Here is a 17927-nt window from a genome sequence, read left to right on the forward strand (position 1 = left end):
AGGGGAAGTCAGCGGGGGATGCTCTGAGAGAAAGACAGAAAGAGCCCACAACAATATCCTCATAGGTTCCTCTTCCTGGCGAAGGTGCCAGGGGCAACTAGCGGGGGGTGCTTTGAGAGAAAGGGACAAAAAGAGCCCCCCACAGCATCCTTTTAGGTTTCTCTTCCTGGCGAAGGTGCCAGGGGCAGCTAGCCGGGGGTGCTCAGAGAGAGAGAGATTGTGAGAGAGACAAAGCGACAGACAGGCCCAGACGGAACAGCTCATTTTCGCAGCCGGGCCTCACTTGGATCCCCGGAACCAAAGCCATGAGCGGCCGTGACCTAGTAGAGGCTTGGATTCTCCCAGAGAGGAGATCCAGCACCCAAGCCAGCGGTGACAGGTGTTGAGGCTTAGTGGTTAGAGCCCGGGAGTCAGGAGGATCTGGGTTCTCATCCCAACTCTGCCACATGTCTGCGGTGTGACCTTGGGAGAGTCTCTTCTCTTCTGTCTGCCATGTGACCTTGGGAGAGTCTCTTCTCTGGGCCTCCGTTCATTCATTCATTCAATAGTATTTATTGAGCGCTTCCTATGTGCAGAGCACTGTACTAAGCGCTTGGAATGAACAAGTCAGCAACAGATAGAGACAGTCCCTGCCGTTTGACGGGCCTACGGTCTAATCGGGGGAGACGGACAGACAAGAACCATGGCTGTCAAAAGGGAAGTGAGAATGTGAGCCCCATGTGGACAGGGACTGTGTCCGACCTGATTAATTTGTATCAACCCCAGTGCTTAGAAGAGTGCTTGGCACATGGTAAGCAAGGGAAGCAGCGTGGCTCAGTGGAAAGAGCCTGGGCTTCGGAGTCAGAGGTCATGAGTTCGACTCCCGGCTCTGCCACTTAGCTGTGTGACTGTGGGCGAGTCACTTCACTTCTCTGGGCCTCAGTTACCTCATCTGTAAAATGGGGATTAACCGTGAGCCTCACGTGGGACAATCTGATGACCCCGTATCTACCCCAGCGCTTAGAACAGTGCTCTGCACATAGTAAGTGCTTAACAAATACCAAATACATGGTAAGCACTAACAAGTACTACTATTATTGTTATAATTGTTATGCAGGGCAAATCCTCAGGGACCCAGGACCCGCCTCCTTCTGGAGGGGAGATGTGGGCCCTGCCCCCAAGGAGTCCATCCTCTGTTGATGGACAGCCAGGAGGGTCGTTCACATTGGATGGCCAGGAGGACTGTTAATAATAAGAATAATAAGAATAATAATAGTAGTTGTTAAGCGCTAGCTATGTGCCAAGCACTGTTCTAAGCACTGGGGTGGATATAAGGTAATCAGGTTGGACACCGTCCCTGTCCCACATGGGGCACCCAATCTCAATCCCCATTTTCCAGCTGAGGTCATTGAGACCCAGAGAGGTGAAGTGACTTGCCCAAGGGCACAAAGCAGGCAAGTGGCAGAGCTGGGATTAGAACCCATAACCTTCTGACTCCCAGGAGCGTGCTCTATCCGCTACGCCATGCTGCTAAGAAGCGGAATGACTTGCTCGAAGTCGTACAGCGAGAAGGTAGCGGACCAGGATTCAGACCCGGGTCCTCCGACTCCCAGGACCGGGCTCTGTCCTCTAGGCCTCCCTGCTTCTCAGACCTCCTTAAAGCAGATTTGCCCTTGATTCCCTCCGGGGCTATGTAGTAGTAGAATTTAGAGCATATTTCCCAAGCATTTAGTACAGTGTTGCACACACAGAGTAGGCCCTCAATAAATACCCCAATCGAGTGACTGTAAAATCTCTGGAGCCCTATACTGAATGCACTACACTGAACTTGGCCCTTAGAGTACCAAATTACAATTACCCTGTCTGCAGGGAGCTTGCCCTCGAGTGGGAGAGACACACCGGAAAATTTGGGCAAGAGAGAGGGTGCAAAAGGGGGGGTGAAGAAGGTCTTAGAGGGCAGGGCAGGGGGATGGAAGAGAAGGAGGAGGAGGTGGGCTTTGGAGTGGGGTTTGAATGTGGGGAGAGCTCGGCCAGTTGTATTTATCGAGCACTCACTGCGTGCAAAGCACTGGACTAAGTGCTCGGGAGAGGACAATATAACAGACGTTCCCTGCCCATAAGGAGCTTACGGTCTAGAAGGGGAGACAGATGTGACTAGAAATAAGTAAATGACAGATATGTACATAAGTGGTGTGGGGCTGGGAGGGGGGTGAGAAAAGGGAGCGAGTCGGGGCGACGCAGAAGGGAGTGGGAGAGGAGGAAAGGAGGGCGCAGTCAGGGAAGGCCTCTGGGAGGAGAGGGGCTTTCGATAAGGCTTTGAAGGCAGGGGGAGTCAGTTTCTGTCGGATAAGAGGAATGAGCGAGTCCCGGGCCAGAGGTGGGACGTGGGCGAGAGCCGTCTGTCCGACATGTCAGTCTCTGCCCCTCTAGACTGTGAGCTCGTTGTGGTCGGGGACTGTGTCTGTCTGCTGTTCTGTTGTCCTCTCCCGAGTGCTTAGTACAGTGCTCTGCACACAGTAAGCGCTCATTAAATACCATCGAATGAATGAAGGGATGACGAACAAATGGGGCAGGGTGAAAGGGATTCTTTGGGGCAGGCGGGCTAGGGCTCGGGAGGAAGAGTCGGCTCACTTAGAGGGCCCTGATTTAAATGTTCCCGACTGGGGGGAGCGAGGCCGGGCAGTCGCCCCCTCAGCTGGAACCCGGGGGGAGGAGGGGGACACTGGCCTCCCCCGCCCACACCTCCCGGGGAATTCTGAAGTTCTCTGACTCGCTCGTCTAACTCCGCCCGCCTTTGCTTCGCGCTCCCGCCAGGTGAACGATCCTGCGATGAGAGGAGGCAACCTGTTTCCCAGCCAGCTGCCTGGGATGGACGTGGTCAAGCAGGAGGGAGACGCATCGAGGGTGAGAGAGGCAGAGAAATGAGGAGGGGGTGCGAGGGGTCCCGGGCCAGCAGGGGGACGGGTGTCACAGCCCCGGCTCCGTACCCCCGAGGGCGGCCGAAACAAGGAGCTTTTGGCGGAAGCTCACCGTGGGCAGGGCACCTGTCCGTTATATTGCTGCATTCTCCTCTCCGGTTAATAATTATGGCACTTGTTAAGCGCTTACTATGTGCCAGGCACTCTTCTACGCACTGGGGTAACTACGATTTAATCACGTTGGACCCAGGCCCTGTCCCATACGGGCCTTAATCCTCATTTTACAGATGAGGGAATTGAGGCCCAGAGAAGTGAAGTGATTTTCATTCATTCATTCAGTCGTATTTATTGAGCGCTTACTGTGTGCAGAGCACGGTACCGAGCACTCGGGAGAGTACAGTACCACAATAAACAGACACATTCCCTGCCTACAGCGAACTTATAGTTTAGAGCGGCAGAGACAGACACCAATACAAATCCAGCGATGATTTATATGTGACTTCCCCGAGGTCACACAACAGGCACGTGGCGGAGCCAGGATTAGAACCCAGAATCTTGTGACTCCCGGGCCCGGGCTGTTTCCACTAAGCCACGCTGCTTCCCAAGCGCTTAGTACAGTGCCGTGCGCGTAGTAAGCGCTCGTTAAATCCCGTCGATGCCGTTCCGATTTCCGTTTGGTGACGGACGTCCCCCGGCCGCCGCGCCTCACGCCCGTCTCTCTCCTCTCTGCAGAAATACTGCTGACCCTGATGGCCGCCGGCCGCTCTGTCCCCGAGTGGGCCGGGGGGGGGGACCCCGGGGGCCCGGGACCCCAGCCGCTCCGACGCGCCGGCCGAGAACCGCCAGCGGGACTCCCCCGCCGGACGCCTCCACGGTCGCGCCCGGGACGGCGTCTCCCGTGCGTCGTCCCCCCGTCGCCGCCGGGCGGGCCGGAGCTCGCGTCCGGAGGGACGGACGGACGGACGGACTGACGGGAGGACGGGCGGTCCGCCCACAGCATTCACCTTAGTGCAACTTAGATCTCTCCTGCGAAGTTAACGCTGACTGGCACTTTTCAGAGACCGTGTCAGATTGAATGTATTTCGGTGTCTGTATTTAAGGACCCTTACCCCCTCGTCCCTCCCCCCCGCCCCGGCCCCGTACCTCTCCCGCCCCCCCAGCTCCAGGCCCCCCCGGACCGCGGCCGGGCCGCCCGGACGTCCCCCCACCCCGGAGGACGGCACGCCCCGGGAGAGGGATCCCCTCGGATGGCTTCGGAGCGAGCCCAGTGCCCCGGTGTTCAAGAGCAGATCACGCGATCGGGAGGTTTCTCTTTTTTCGTTCTTTCCAGACGGCCCGGAAGTCGGCTTGACTCTGCGTCCCCCCGATCCGCGGCGGGCTCTGCCCTCCGCCCCCCACCCCCAGCCCGTTTCTGTGGGACAGAGAAGCAGGCCCGGCCGCCACCCGCCTCCGCGCCCCCTCACACTGTCACGGCAGGGGCGGGGAGAGAGGTTCCGTGAGAAGAGTCGCCCACCCCGCCGCCGTCGGCTCCCCCGACTCCGAGGCCGGCCGCGGGAGGAAGCGAGGATGAGGCCGACCGGGCCCCTCATCCCCCTCCGGGGACGGGACCGCCCGATACCGTCGTCGACGGCCTCACGGTCCTCGCCTCCGCCGCCACCCGCGCCGTCTCCATCCGCGTCGCCGTCCCCGCCGCCCTCCCCCGTACCGCCGTGTCACCGTTCACACCCTCGCCGCGGGCTCCCTCGTGGTTTGGTTTTCTAGCCGTGCTGACCGAGCCCAGGTTTTCTAAGGTACGCGCCCGCCCGTCTGTAGGCCGAACGAGCAATAATTGTCGAGGACGGAAACGTTGCGTCCGTGGCGTGTTTGCGAAGGCTCCCGGGGGCCGAGCGGATTCCAAACGAGCTACTTCCGTGTTCGGTTAGGCACACGCGCACACGCACCCCCCTCCCCACCCCTGGCAGCGTGTCGTCTCAGAAGCGTCTCTGTAAAAGATCACCCCCGTCCCCCAGCCTCGATTAAACCGAGTCCTTAGGCTTTCGCCTCCGTCTCCTCGGCCTCGGGCCCGGCTCAAGAGGCCTCTCCCCTCACGGCGCGCCAGGCGGCCCCCGTAGGATCCGACTTCTCGAGTTTCTCGCGTCGGTTTTCCTCCGTCACGAGTGACTCCCGGGCGGGAGGCTCCCGTCCGGCCGGGCCTCGACCCCCAGCGAGTCCCCGGCCCGTGCCCTCCCCGGTGGGACCGCCTCACCCCCTGACTCTCAGGCGGAGGTCAGGGGCGGGCTCCAGGGGTGTAGTTGAACATCCCATTCCACGCTGAAGAAATTGTCCGGGCCGCTGAGGGTCCGCCTTCCCATCCGCCGGGTCCCCAAGGAGGGAGATGGGTTGGACCCCCCGGGCCTCTTGAGGCCCGGGCCTCACCCCCGGTTTAGAATTTATTTCCACCAAAACGACCCCAAGTCAGAGGACTTCGAACTTCACACAGCACAAAAGGGAAACGGGGAGGAGACGGATTTAGCTTTCCCCATCCCGGAGCTCGCTCGCGGACTCCCCCCGCTTTGGCCTCGGCTGCCGGGCCGCTCGGGAGCGAGGGGGTCGTCCGTCCCCCCCGTGCCCCCCCGCCCCCGGCGAGCCCCGCCGGTCCCTCTCCCCCCCCATCCCCTCCCCCACCGAAAAGCGGACCTCAAAACCCAGCCGGGCCCTCCCCCGCCCTCCACCCACGGACCCTCACACCCGGTTTTCGTTTCATGGAGCAGAGGATCAGCGTTCTCCTTATATTCCTTAATGTGAAGAAGGCACATAATGTGAAAACTATACATACATAAAAACCTGGCTGTATAACCCATATACGTGTTCATGTAATGTGGTAAGGTTACAAAGTGAAGTGAGCTGTTTGACTACAATGAATTTGTCTGTATTCAAAGTTTAAACTATCGCCCCCCCCCCCCGACTCCCCTCCCCCCGGCCCCGCCACCCTCTCTACCACCATCCCCGTCCCGCATCCACCCCCCCGACCCCAACCTCCGCAGAGAGCTGTCTCGGCCCCGGATCGGTTGGAAGCGATGTCTTTTGCAGTTTGTATAGATGCGATTTTTAACCCGTTGAAAAAGGAATGGAGTTCCGATGGGCTTAAACACACGAGATGGGGTGGGGGGTGGGAGGGGCGCAGAGACCCTCTCGGCAAGAACCCAAAGATACACAATCAGTTTTGAAATGCAACTTAAGCCATTAATTGTTTGTGTGAATTTAAAGTTTTCTAGCATTTGTACGGTATTAGGTGTGCGGCCGGAGAGCCACAGCCTTCTCTGCACAAAAGAAAAATGACTGTAGTGGCTTGGATTTGGATTAGAATTTTCTCCCTGGTATTTCTTTATAGACTAAAACAAAAATCTTTTCAGTTTCTTACTACAGGTTAAAAAAATAAAAAATAAAAAAAAGCTATGTGCCACCTCAAAATGCTACAATCTAGCATAATGCCTTAGATCTGTTTTTAAGTGTTGTATATTCCTACCTAGCTGTCTGATGTATAATATTTGTATAGTGAATTGTGTACAATTTTGGAATAAGTGTGTCATCACTTTTATGTTGTCGAAGAGTGACGACGACATATTTCTTCAAACATATAACTGTCGCGCCCTCCCCTCCCGGCCTCCCCGGCCCATGTCGGTGTGGATTTTATTTGTACGATTCCTCATGGAGTTTGCATCGGAGATGTGTGTATATGAAAAGATTATACAAGGATAAAATTAAGCAATATATTAACTATGGTTCTTCAGGAGAAAGCTTACAGTGTTTCAGGTTGTGATTTATTTTCCAAACGGAGTTGACTCTGAATAGCCCTTTGGTCACCTGCATCGATGTCTGTCTAAGTGGGAGCGGTTTCTGCAGAGGTAGATCTATTCAGAGAAATTTTAAAGACATTTATGCAAGTTAATATTGCTTTGCTGATATGCTGTTGGCTTATTTGATGTTAAATAATGCTATTGTAAATAAAGAATCCTGTTGTTATTGCATCATTTAATAAATTTAACGCCTCCGGGTTTTACACGGCTTTCGAGATTTCCGTCCGTCGGTGGCGGCGTCTTCATTTCCCGAAGCGCGGCGGCGGCCGGGGCGGAGGACCGGCCGGCCGCCCACGCCGGCCCTTAGGTAGGACTCCACCGCGGACTCCGCTTGGGTCGGTCGGTCAGCGGGGTTTCTTGAGCGCTTACTGCGCGGGGAATGTGTCTGTTTATTGTTATTGTTTATCGTCCTCTCCCAAGCGCTCAGTACAGTGCTCTGCACACAGTAAGCGCTCAGGAAGTACCACTGAATCGAATGACTGACCGGGAGAGGACAATGTAACAGAGATGGTAGACACGTGCCGGGGCCACCAGGAGCTTCCTCGACGGTGGACCTTATGGGAGAGGGGGTGGGGGACTCGGCGAGGCCGTGGAAACGAAGCCCCCCTCCCGCCCTCCGGGGCCGCGGCAGGCGAGCGACGGAGCAGTGTGGCCTAGCGGGAGGAGCCCGGCTCTGGGAATCGGTAGCCTCCCGTTCTCGGCCCGGCTCCGCCGCCCACCCGCCGCGTCTCCGTAGGCACGTGGCTTCACTTCTCGGGACCTCGTTCTCTTCCTCTGTGCAGTGGGCGTTCGAACCCCTTAAGCTGTGAGTTCCGAGTGGCCTGGGGACTGCGTCCGATCTGGTTACGTTGAATAATAATAACGACGGTATCTGTTAAGCGCTTACTATGGACCAGGCGCTGTACTGAGCCTGGGGTGGATACAGGCAAATCGGGTTGGATACCGTCCCGACCCACGTGGGGCCCCCAGCCTCACTCCCCGTTTTCCAGATGAGGTAACTGAGGCCCAGAGAAGAGAAGCGACTCGTCCTCGGTCACCCAGCAGACTAGTGGCCGAGCCGGGATTAGAACCCATGACCTTCTGACTCCCAGCCCCGTCATGCCCCGCTGCTTCTCGCGGGCGGTCTATCGTTCGGAGCGGTGAATGGCCGGGCCAGGCAGGGATTCTCCACCCCCGAGGTCCTTGTAGACCGAACGGGTGGGTGGGTGCGTGCTCGGGAAGACCCCGTTGACTCGGTCGGCCTCAGGTTGGGGCGGACAGGTAAGGCGAGCACCTGTCAAGTTCCTCGAATTCCACCGGATAGGTCCAGTCCCACCAATGGGAAACCATCGTCCAGCTCATTCCATTTCAAATTCAAACCCTCTAGACTATAGATGGCACCTGGAGAGTTCCCAGTCCTCTCCCGGTCTCGGCTACGGCAGGGAGAGTCAAGCAAGGGCCCGTCCGTGCCATTCCCAGCTCGGGCGGCGGCTGGCGAGCGGCAGGCCGTCGGCTACGAGTCGAAACGCCCCCGTGCCGGGCAACGGCGGCACGGGAGAGGGCCGGGGGCGGAGATTCGAGTTAACCGCACGAAAGGCGGAGATGGTCGACCGCTTTTTTATTTTTACCAAGAAAACTCCCCGGATCCAGAACGACTGCAGATGGAATCGGGGCCTTCTGGGAGAGATGTGTCCGTGGTGTCGTTATGGGTCGGACACGACTAGACAGCATAAGATAACAAGGCTGTAATGTGGGCAGGGAAAGTGTCCACCGAATCTGTTATAATAATAGTAATTGTGGCATCTGTTCAGCGCTTACTATGTGCCAAGCACTGTTCTGAGCACTGGGGTAGATACAACGTAATCAGGTTGGATCCAGTCCCTGTCCCCCGTGGGGCTCCCGGTCTCGATCCTGTTTTACAGATGAGATAATGAGGCACAGAGAAGAAGAATTATTAGTAATTATGGTATGTGCTTACTATGTGCCGAGCACTAAGCGCTGGGGTGGATACAAGGTGATCAGGTTGTCCCACCTGGGGCTCAGGGTCTTCATCCCCATTTTACAGATGAGGTCACTGAGGCACAGAGGAAAACAATAATGAAATAATGGTATTTGTTAAGCGCTTACTATGTGCCGAGCACTGTTCTAAACACTGGAGTGAAGCGACTCGCCCGAAGTCGCACAGCAGATCCGTGGCGGAGCCGGGATTAGAACCCATGACCTCTGACTCCCGGGCCCGGGCTCTTTCCACTAGGTCGCGCCGCTTCTCTCCCAAGGTCTGCACACAGTAAGCCCTCGATAAATACGACTGATCGACTGACTCCGTGGATGGGCAAAAATTCAACCGAGCAAAGGGTTAGCTTGGAGTTTTCCTTCTACCCTAGAAAATGCAGTTGGGCAAAGCTATAATTTGGGGTTCTTTGGAGCAGCAAGGGAAGTGTGTGGTGAGGAAAAAAATAATAATGTCGGTATTTGTTAAGTGTTTACTATGTGCCAAGCACTATTCTAAACACTGAAGTGAAGCGACTTGCCCGAGGTCAAAAAAATGAGCCGATGGCCGTGAAAGCCCCCTCTAGACCCTAAGCTCGTTGTGCACAGGGAACATGTCTATCAACTCTGTGACATTGTACTCCCCCAAATGCTTAGTACAGTGTTCTGCACACAGCACTCGATAAATGATGATGATGATGATGATGATGGTATCTGCTAAGTGCTTAATACGTAACAAGCACTGTTCTAAGCGCTGCGGTTGATAGAAGGTGATCAGGTTGTCCCTCGTGGGGCTCCCAGTCTTCATCCCCATTTTCCAGATGAGGTGACTGAGGCCCAGAGAAGTGAAGTGACTTGTCCAGGGTCACCCAGCAGACAAGTGGCAGAGCCGGGATTAGAACCCACGACCTCTGATGCCCAAGCCCGGGCTCTTGCCACTAAGTCACGCCGCTTCTGTGGGTTCTAATGCCGACTCTGCCGCTTGTCAGCTGGGTGACTTTGGGCAAGGCAACTTAACCTCCATGTGCCTCAGTTCCCTCATCTGTCAAATGGGCATGAAGACTGGGAGCCCCACGTGGGACAACCTACCTGATCACCTCGTATCCTCCCCAGCGCTTAGAACAGGGGAAGGGGAAGCAGCGTGTCTCAGTGGAAAAGAGCCTGGGCTTCGGAGTCAGAGGTCACGGGTTCGACTCCCGGCTCTGCCACCTGTCAGCTGGGTGACTGTGGGCGAGTCACTTCGCTTCTCTGGGCCTCAGTGACCTCATCTGGAAAATGGGGATTAACTGGGAGCCTCACGTGGGACGACCTGATGACCCTGGATCTCCCCCAGCGCTTAGAACGATGCTCTGCACATAGTAAGCGCTTAACAAATACCAAAATAATAATTATTATTATTATTAACAGGGCTTTTGCCCAAATGCCATCATGATCATCGATAGTAATACTGTGTGCAGTGCCGCAGACGGCCACACGAGGGGGCTCGAGGTTTGGAGAATTCCCACCAGAACCGATCTGCGGAACGCTGCGCTCCACAGCTCGGGATTCGGTTCCCCCCGAATAATAATGTTGGTATTTGTTAAGCGCTTACTATGTGCAAAGCACCGTTCTAAGCGCTGGGGAGGATACAAGGTGATCAGGTTGTCCCACGTGGGGCTCACAGCTCTAACCCCCTTTTTCCAGATGAGGTCACTGAGGCCCAGAGAAGTGAAGTGACTTGCCCCAAGTCCTACACAGCTGGCAAGTGGCAGAGCTGGGATTAGAACCCACAACCTCTGACTCCCAAGCCCTGGCTCTTTCCACTGAGCCACGCTGCTTCTCTGACGCCCCAGTGCCCTGTTGGGCATGTTTTCGCGTCATCGTGCCGGTGTGAAGACGGCATCGGGGCTCTGCTAATACTTAGGATATTTCTTCAGTGCTTACTCCCGGCTCGGTGGAAAGGGCCCCGGCTTAGATGTCAGAAGTCCTGGGTTCGAATCCCGACTCCGCCACCTGTCAGCTGGGTGACTTTGGCCAAGTCACTTACCTACTCGGAGACTGGGAGCCTCACGTGGGACAACCTGATGATCCTGCATCTACCCCAGCGTTTAGAACAGGGCTCGACACATAGTAAGCACTTAACGAATACCAACATTATTATTACTAACAGTTCGTTCATTCAATCGTATTTATTGAGCGCTTACTCTGTGCAGAGCACTGTACTATAGCGTAATAAATAATGATGGTATTTGTTAGGCACTTATTACGTGCCAGGAACTGTATTAAGCGCTGGAGTGGACAATGGCAATAATAATAATAATAACAACGTTATTTGTTAAGTGCTTACTATGTGCCAGGCCCTGTACTAAGCGCTGGAATGGACAATGGCAATAATAATAATAACAATGGTATTGGTTAAGTGCTCACTATGTGCTAGGCAGTGATTTAAGCGCTGGAGTGGATAATACTAATGGCATTATATTAACAATAATAATAATGATAATAATGCTATTTGTTAAGCACTTACTCTATGCCAAGCACTGTTCTAAGCGCTGAGGTAGAAACAAGGTAATCACGTTGTCCCAGGTCGGGGTTCACAGTCTTCATCCCCATTTTACAGATGAGGGAACCGAAGCACAGAGAAGTGAAGTGACTTGCCCAGAGTCACACAGCAGACAAGTGGCAGAGCCGGAATTAGAACCCACGACCTTCCGACTCCTAGGCCCAGGTTCTATCCACTAGGCCATTCTACGTATCTCCCTAGCGCTTAGTATTCAGTTGTATTTATTAAGCGCTTACTGTGTGCAGAGCACTGTACTAAGTGCTTGGGAAAGTACAATATAACAATAAAGAGCGACAATCCCTGCCTACAATGCTCTGCGCACAGGAAGCGCTCAGTAAATATTACTGACTGAATGAATACTAATCACTGGGGTTAACCAGAGTGACAGATTAGTCCCTGTCCCACAAGGGTTTCGCAATCAATTTTAACCGCATTGTGCATGTCAGGAATCTGTGGCCCAGAGAGCTGAAATGACTTGCCCGGGATTTCCCAGCAGGCTAGAGGCGGGGCGTGGATTCGAATCCAAGCCTCCCGCTTCTCGGGGCAGAGCTCTGGGTGCTAGGATTTCACAGAAAAGCTCAGACCAGTTGCAGCCTACGGGGAATTGGTGGGGAGGGAAAGGGGAGGGGTTGGAGAGCGGGGTTAAACTGGGGAGTGTGGAGGGGGGAGCTTTATTGGTCTCCCGAGAGAGCCCCCGGCCCCCACCTCCCTTTGGCCGCTGCTCAGTACCGTGTTCTGCACTTAATAAATAAGACCGACCGAACGCTGCAGTTGAGCGTTGGCGAGCGAGGATGTGACGCGGACCGAGTCGCGCATGGCGCCCTGCGTTGGGGGAGGCGATGGGCCAGGGTCTCCGGCTCCCGGTGGATTCCAGTCTGGATGGAAGGGACTCGCCCACACCTCCACGGGACCAGCGGCAAACTGCCCAAGCAGCGGTCGCCTGGGCTGCGAAGCTCAGGGCCCCGGGCCCGCTCATTTTCCCTTTCTTAATCTCCAAGGAGGGCACGCTTTCCAACAGGAAAAACTGGGGAAAGTGTCCCGGGACGAATGCTCCGGTCCCTCTCGTCTCCCTGGGACGGGAGGCAGGCCTCCCAGGCCGAGGGGGTCCAAAACACAATCGGTGCCATCAATCAATCGATCGGTCAATCAATCGAATTGAATGAGCGCCTAGCGTGGGCACAGCGGAGTACAATAGGAGGGACGGTCCGCTCTCCGGGAGCCTTCGATCTGGGACCTTTATTCCCCTCTCCACCAACAAAACACACACACACACACACAAAAAAAAAAACCCCATATATTCTGTCAGGTCCTGTGAGCCTCACGTGGGACAACCTGATGACCCTGTATCTACCCCAGCGCTTAGAACAGTGCTCTGCACATAGTAAGCGCTTAACAGATACCAACATTATTATTATAAGAGCATAGAACAGTACTTGCACATAGCAAATGCCATCATTATTAATATTATTATAAGAGCCACACATTGAGTCGATCATATCCATTGAGCCCTGACTCTGTGCAGTGCACTGTACTAAGCGCTTTGGGGAGACTATGCTATAATAGACCGGACACATTTCCCACCCACAAGGAGCTTAGGGTCTAGAGGGAGAGACAGACACTAATAGAAATAAACGAATTTACGGATACGGACGCGAGTGGAGAGGAGCGTGGGAGGTGGGGGATGAATAAAGGTAAGTGCTCAATAAATACGTTTGAATGAATGAATAAAGGGAACTAGTCGAGGCGACCCAGAAGGGAGTGGGGGAAGGGAAAAGGAGAGTTTAGTCAGGGAAGTCTTCTTGGAAGAGATGGGCCTTCACTAAGGCTTGGAAGGGCGGGGAGTAATTGTCCAACCAGGCATACAATCGGCCTTTAAACTGCCTCTAAAACATAGGCATTATTTTCATGGCATTTGTTATGCGCTTACTATGTGCAAACACCATTCTAAGCACTGGGGTACGTACACGTTAATTAGGTAATTAGGTTGGACACAGTCCCTGTCCCACATGGGGCTCAACATCTAAGTAGGAGAGAGGACAGAAAAACTGAAGCATGGAGAAGTGAAGTGCCTTGCGCGAGGTCACACAACAAGCATTTGGCAGAGTCAGGATTAGAACCCAGGTCCTCTGACTCCCAGGCCTCGGCTTTTTCCCTTAGGGCTAGCTGCTTTTAACGTATACTCATGCTCTGCACTTGCACTGTACTCGTCTGCTCAACTGTATATATTTTCATTACCCTATTTATTTTTTAATGAAATGTACATCGCCTTGATTCTATTTATTTGCTATTGTTTTAATGAGATGTTCATCCCCTCGATTCTATTTACTGCTATTGTTCCTGTCTGTCCGTTTACCCCAGTTAGACCGTAAGCCCGTCGAAGGACAGGGACTGTCTCTATCTGTTACCGATTTGTACGTTCCAAGCGCTTAGTACAGTGCTCTGCACATAGAAGGCGCTCAAAAAATACTATTGAACTAATGAATATTAATGATAATAATAATAAATGGGCTGTTTGTTAAGCATTTAGTACGTGCTAAGCACCGCTGTAGTTGGAATGCAAGCAGATCGGACACAGTCCCTGTCCCATAAGAGGTGTCCAGTCTAAGGGGGAAGGAGTAGGTGTCTATTACCATAGCACAGTGCTAAGCGCTCAGTGCAGTGCTAATCGCTCAGTGCAGCGCTCCACGCTGAGTGCTCAATGAAACAAACCATTGATCGATCGATTTTTAAAAATGAGGAAATCGACGGCCAGCAAAGCTAAGTGACTTGCCCAAAGCCCTGCAACAGACAAGTGGAAGAACTGGGATTAGAACCCAAGTCCCCTGACTCCCAGGCCCAGGCTCTAGCCACTAGGCTTCCAGGTCAGGTGGAATATTCAGTGCTGATTTGCAGCTCTCCATCTACCTCCCTGTAGGAGTGGAAGCTCCTTGAGGGCCGGAGAAACCCCCTGGGGCTTCAGTTGTACTTTCTCCAAAGCGTCTAGTACAGTGTGCCTTACACACACTAGGTGCCCAATAAATAATAATAATGACGATGGTATTTGTTAAGCGCTTACTATGTGCCGAGCACTGTTCTAAGCGCTGGGGTGGATACAAGGTCATCAGGGTGTCCCAAGCGGGGCTCACAGTCTTAATCCCCATTTTCCAGATGAGGTCACTGAGGCCCAGAGAAGTGAAGTGACTTGTCTGAGGGCAGCAGACAAGTGGCGGAGCCGGGATTAGAACTCACGTCCTCTGACTCCCAAGCCCGGGCTCTCGCCACTAGTCCCTACAACTCCTACAGACGCGCCCACGCTGGCAGCCGCGTACAGACGTGTACACAGACAGCTCTGTGCTATCCCCCCCCCAACGATTCCACGCAGGCAGCATGTACACGTTAGTCCAGGTGTGTACACGTGCCCACTGCCGAGCTCCCACGGCCTCTCCCCCGTCCACTCGCACACAGGCCCGTGAGAGGCAGAGGGAAGGCCGGAGGGTCTCGGAGCCCCTCATCCAGGGCAGCCCCTCTTCTAATCCGAATTCCGCCGCTTGTCAGCTGTGTGATTTTGGGCAAGTCACTTTGAGAAGCAGCGTGGTTCGGTGGAAAGAGCCCAGGCTTAGGAGTCCGAGGTCACGGGTTCTAATCCCGGCTCTGCCTCCTGTCAGCTGTGTGACTTTGGGCAAGTCACTTCGCTTCTCAGTGCCTCAGTTGCCTCATCTGGAAAATGGGGATTAAGACCGTGAGCCTCACGTGGGACCTGATTACCCTGTAAATCTCCCCCAGCGCTTAGAACAGTGCTCTGCACATAGTAAGCGCATAACAAATACCAACATTATTATTAAAATGGGGATTAAGACTGTGAGCTCACGTGGGACAACCTGATTAACCTGTATCTGCCCCAGCGCTTAGAACGGTGCCCGGCATATAGTACTCGCTTAAAAAATACCAACATTATTAAGTCACAACTTCTCTGTGCCTCACTTACCTCCTCTGTAAAATGGGGATTAAGACTGCGAGCTCCACGTGGGACCACCTGATCGCCTCGTATCCTCCCCAGCGTTTAGAACAGTGCCTGGCACATAGTAAGCGCTTACCAAATGCCATCGTCATCATCATCATCGTTAAAGACCCTTTGAATGCATGCATGCGGGCGTGCACCCACTTTCACGTCCTGTTTCTGTTTCTTTCTACAGAAACGTTCAGGTCATGTCAACTCCCTCCTCAAAAAACTCCAGCCATCAAACCAAAACTGCTGACCATTGGCTCTAAAGCCGTCCACCACCTCGCCCCCTCCTACCTCACCCCCCTTCTCTCCTCCTCCATCCCAGTCGGCACACTCCGCTCCCCTGGTGCCAACCTTGTCCCTGGGCCTCCATCTCTCTTGTCTTGGCCCCCGACCCCTGGCCCACGTCCCGCCTCAAATCCCCCGGACAACCACTGACCCCCCGCTTTAAAGCCTTATGGAAGGCCCACCTCCTCCAAGGGGCCTTCCCAGACTAAGCCCCGCTTTTCCTCCTCTCCCCCTCCCTTCCACAGTCACCCCGGCTGGCTCCCTTTGCTCTTCCCCCCCGTCTCACCACTTATGTCCACGTCTGTCATTTTTTTTATTTCCACCGATGACGGTTGATCTGTAGGGATGCCTGTCTCCCCCGCCTCGCCCTCAGACTGTGAGCTCGTTGTGGGCAGGGATTGTCTCTCCTTATTGCTATAGTGTACCTTCCCAAACGCTCAGTCCAGTGCTCTGCACACAGTAAGCGCTCAATGAATGAATGAATGAATGAATGAATGCATGCATGCTCCCTCCCCTCAAAACACAGACACACACACACACACACACACAGATACACACAGACACACACACACACACCCCCCTACCTCTCCGGAGCTGTTCAGACCAGCACGTGGAGGGGGGGTGGAGGGGGCCGGCTCCCTGGGTCCTCATCTGCTCTCCCCTCCCCCCACCCACCCTCCAGCCCCCACCCCCAGCCCCTCCCCTCGGACCCTGCCTTGCCCCGGGACTCACACACACACATACACACCCGCACTCACACCCACCCGGACGACCACACGGACCCCCGCGCACTCCTGGGGCGGGGGGGGGGGGGCGGGACCCCCCAAGAGAGAGACAGTCAGAGACAGGAGAGACAGCCACGAGAGACACCCCTCTGGTCCTTCCCGGGAGCTGCCGCTTCGAAGTAAGTGTGGGAGGAGTGTGTTTGTCGGCCCTGGGGATCCCTGGAGGGATGGAGGAAGGGATGGATGGAGGGATGGAGGGATGGAGGGATGGAGGGATGGAGGGATGGATGGCTCAGGGTTTGTACACGGGGAAGATACGGCTCACCTTTCTGCATTTCTTGTCCTGGACTTCTCGAAGCACCTCGTGATCGCTCATAATATTCGTTTTGGGGGGCAGCTTTCCCCTTGAGCCAATTTTCTAAAGTGGCGTCTTGCATGTGCGCGGCTTTTATGTTTTCCCTGCGTGTGTGGGACTAGTCTACGCGTTTGTTCGATGATGATAAAGATGATGGTAGTCGTTAAGCGCTTACGATGGGCCAGGCACTGTATTAAGCCCCGGGGTGGGTACAAGCTAATCGGGTATGGTTTGGGGAGTTGCCTTGTGTGCGTTTGTATGGCTTGGGGGACTGCCTTATGTGCGTTTATATACTTTGGGGGATTGCCTTAGGTGCGTTTGTGTAGTTTGGGGGTTTGCCTCGTGTGCGTTGTGGTTTGGGGTTTGCCTTGGGTGTGTTTCTATAGTTTAGGCGATTTCCTTAGGTGCGTTTGTTTAGTTTGGGGGTTTGCCTGGTGTACGTTCGGATGGCTTGGGGGATTGTCTTGTGTGCGTTTATATGGATTGGGGTTTGCCTAGTGTGTGTTTGTATAGTTTGGGGAATTGCCTTGTGGGCGTTGGTATAGTTTGGGGTTTGCCTTGTGTGCGTTTGTATAGTTTTGGGGATTGCCTTGGGTGCATTTTTATAGTTTGGGCGATTGCCTTAGGTGCGTTTGTATAGTTTGGGGGTTTGACTTGTGTGCGTTTGGATGGCTTGGGGGATTGCCGTGTGTGCGTTTGTAGGGTTTGGAGTTTGCCTTGTGTGCGTTTGGATGGTTTGGGGTTTGCCTAGTGTACGTTTGTGAGGTTTAGGGGATTGCCTTGTGTGCGTTGGTGTAGTTTGGGGTTTGCCTAGTATGCGTTGGTATAGTTTGGGGTTTGCCTTGTGTGCGTTTGTATAGTTTTGAGGATTGTCTTGAGTGTGTTGGTATAGTTTGGGGGATTGCCTTGGGTGCGTTGGTATAGTCTGGGGGTTTACCTTGGGTGCGTTTGTAAGGCTTGGGGGATTGCCTTGTGTGCGTGTATGGTTTGGGTTTTGCCTAGTGTGCGTTGGTATAGTTTGGGATTTGCCTTGTGTGCATTTGTATAGTTTGGGCTTTGCCTTGTGTGCGTCTTTATAGATTGCGGTTTGCCTCGTGTGAGTTTGTATAGATTGGGGTCTGCCTAGTGTGCGTTGGCATAGTTTGGGGTTTGCCTTGTGTGCGTGGGTATTTGCCTCGTGTGCGTTTGTATAGATTGGGGAATTGCGTTGTGTGCGTTGATATAGTTTGGAGTTTGCCTAGTGTGCGTTGGGATAGTTTGGGGTTTGCCTTGTGTGTGTCGGTTTAGTTTTGGGGATTGCCTTGGTTGCGTTTGTATAGATTGGGGGTGTGCCT

General features: G+C 54.2%; 1 protein-coding gene across 3 annotated transcripts in view; it reads left to right on the forward strand.

Moving 5' to 3' along the window:
- The window catches only part of NCOA2 (nuclear receptor coactivator 2), a 171006-nt gene extending 166953 nt beyond the window's left edge, over positions 1 to 4053 (forward strand). For all 3 annotated transcript variants that reach the window (XM_029068289.2, XM_029068290.2, XM_029068292.2), the window contains 2 exons: positions 2794 to 2883; positions 3630 to 4053. In XM_029068289.2, coding sequence (XP_028924122.1) covers positions 2794 to 2883; positions 3630 to 3641 — 102 coding nt within the window. In that variant the 3' untranslated portion in view covers positions 3642 to 4053. The remainder of the gene's footprint in view (positions 1 to 2793; positions 2884 to 3629) is intronic.
- The last annotated feature ends 13874 nt before the right edge of the window (positions 4054 to 17927 follow it).

Source organism: Ornithorhynchus anatinus, chromosome 7 (assembly GCF_004115215.2).
Source record: "Ornithorhynchus anatinus isolate Pmale09 chromosome 7, mOrnAna1.pri.v4, whole genome shotgun sequence".
In the NCBI taxonomy this organism is placed as follows: domain Eukaryota; kingdom Metazoa; phylum Chordata; class Mammalia; order Monotremata; family Ornithorhynchidae; genus Ornithorhynchus; species Ornithorhynchus anatinus.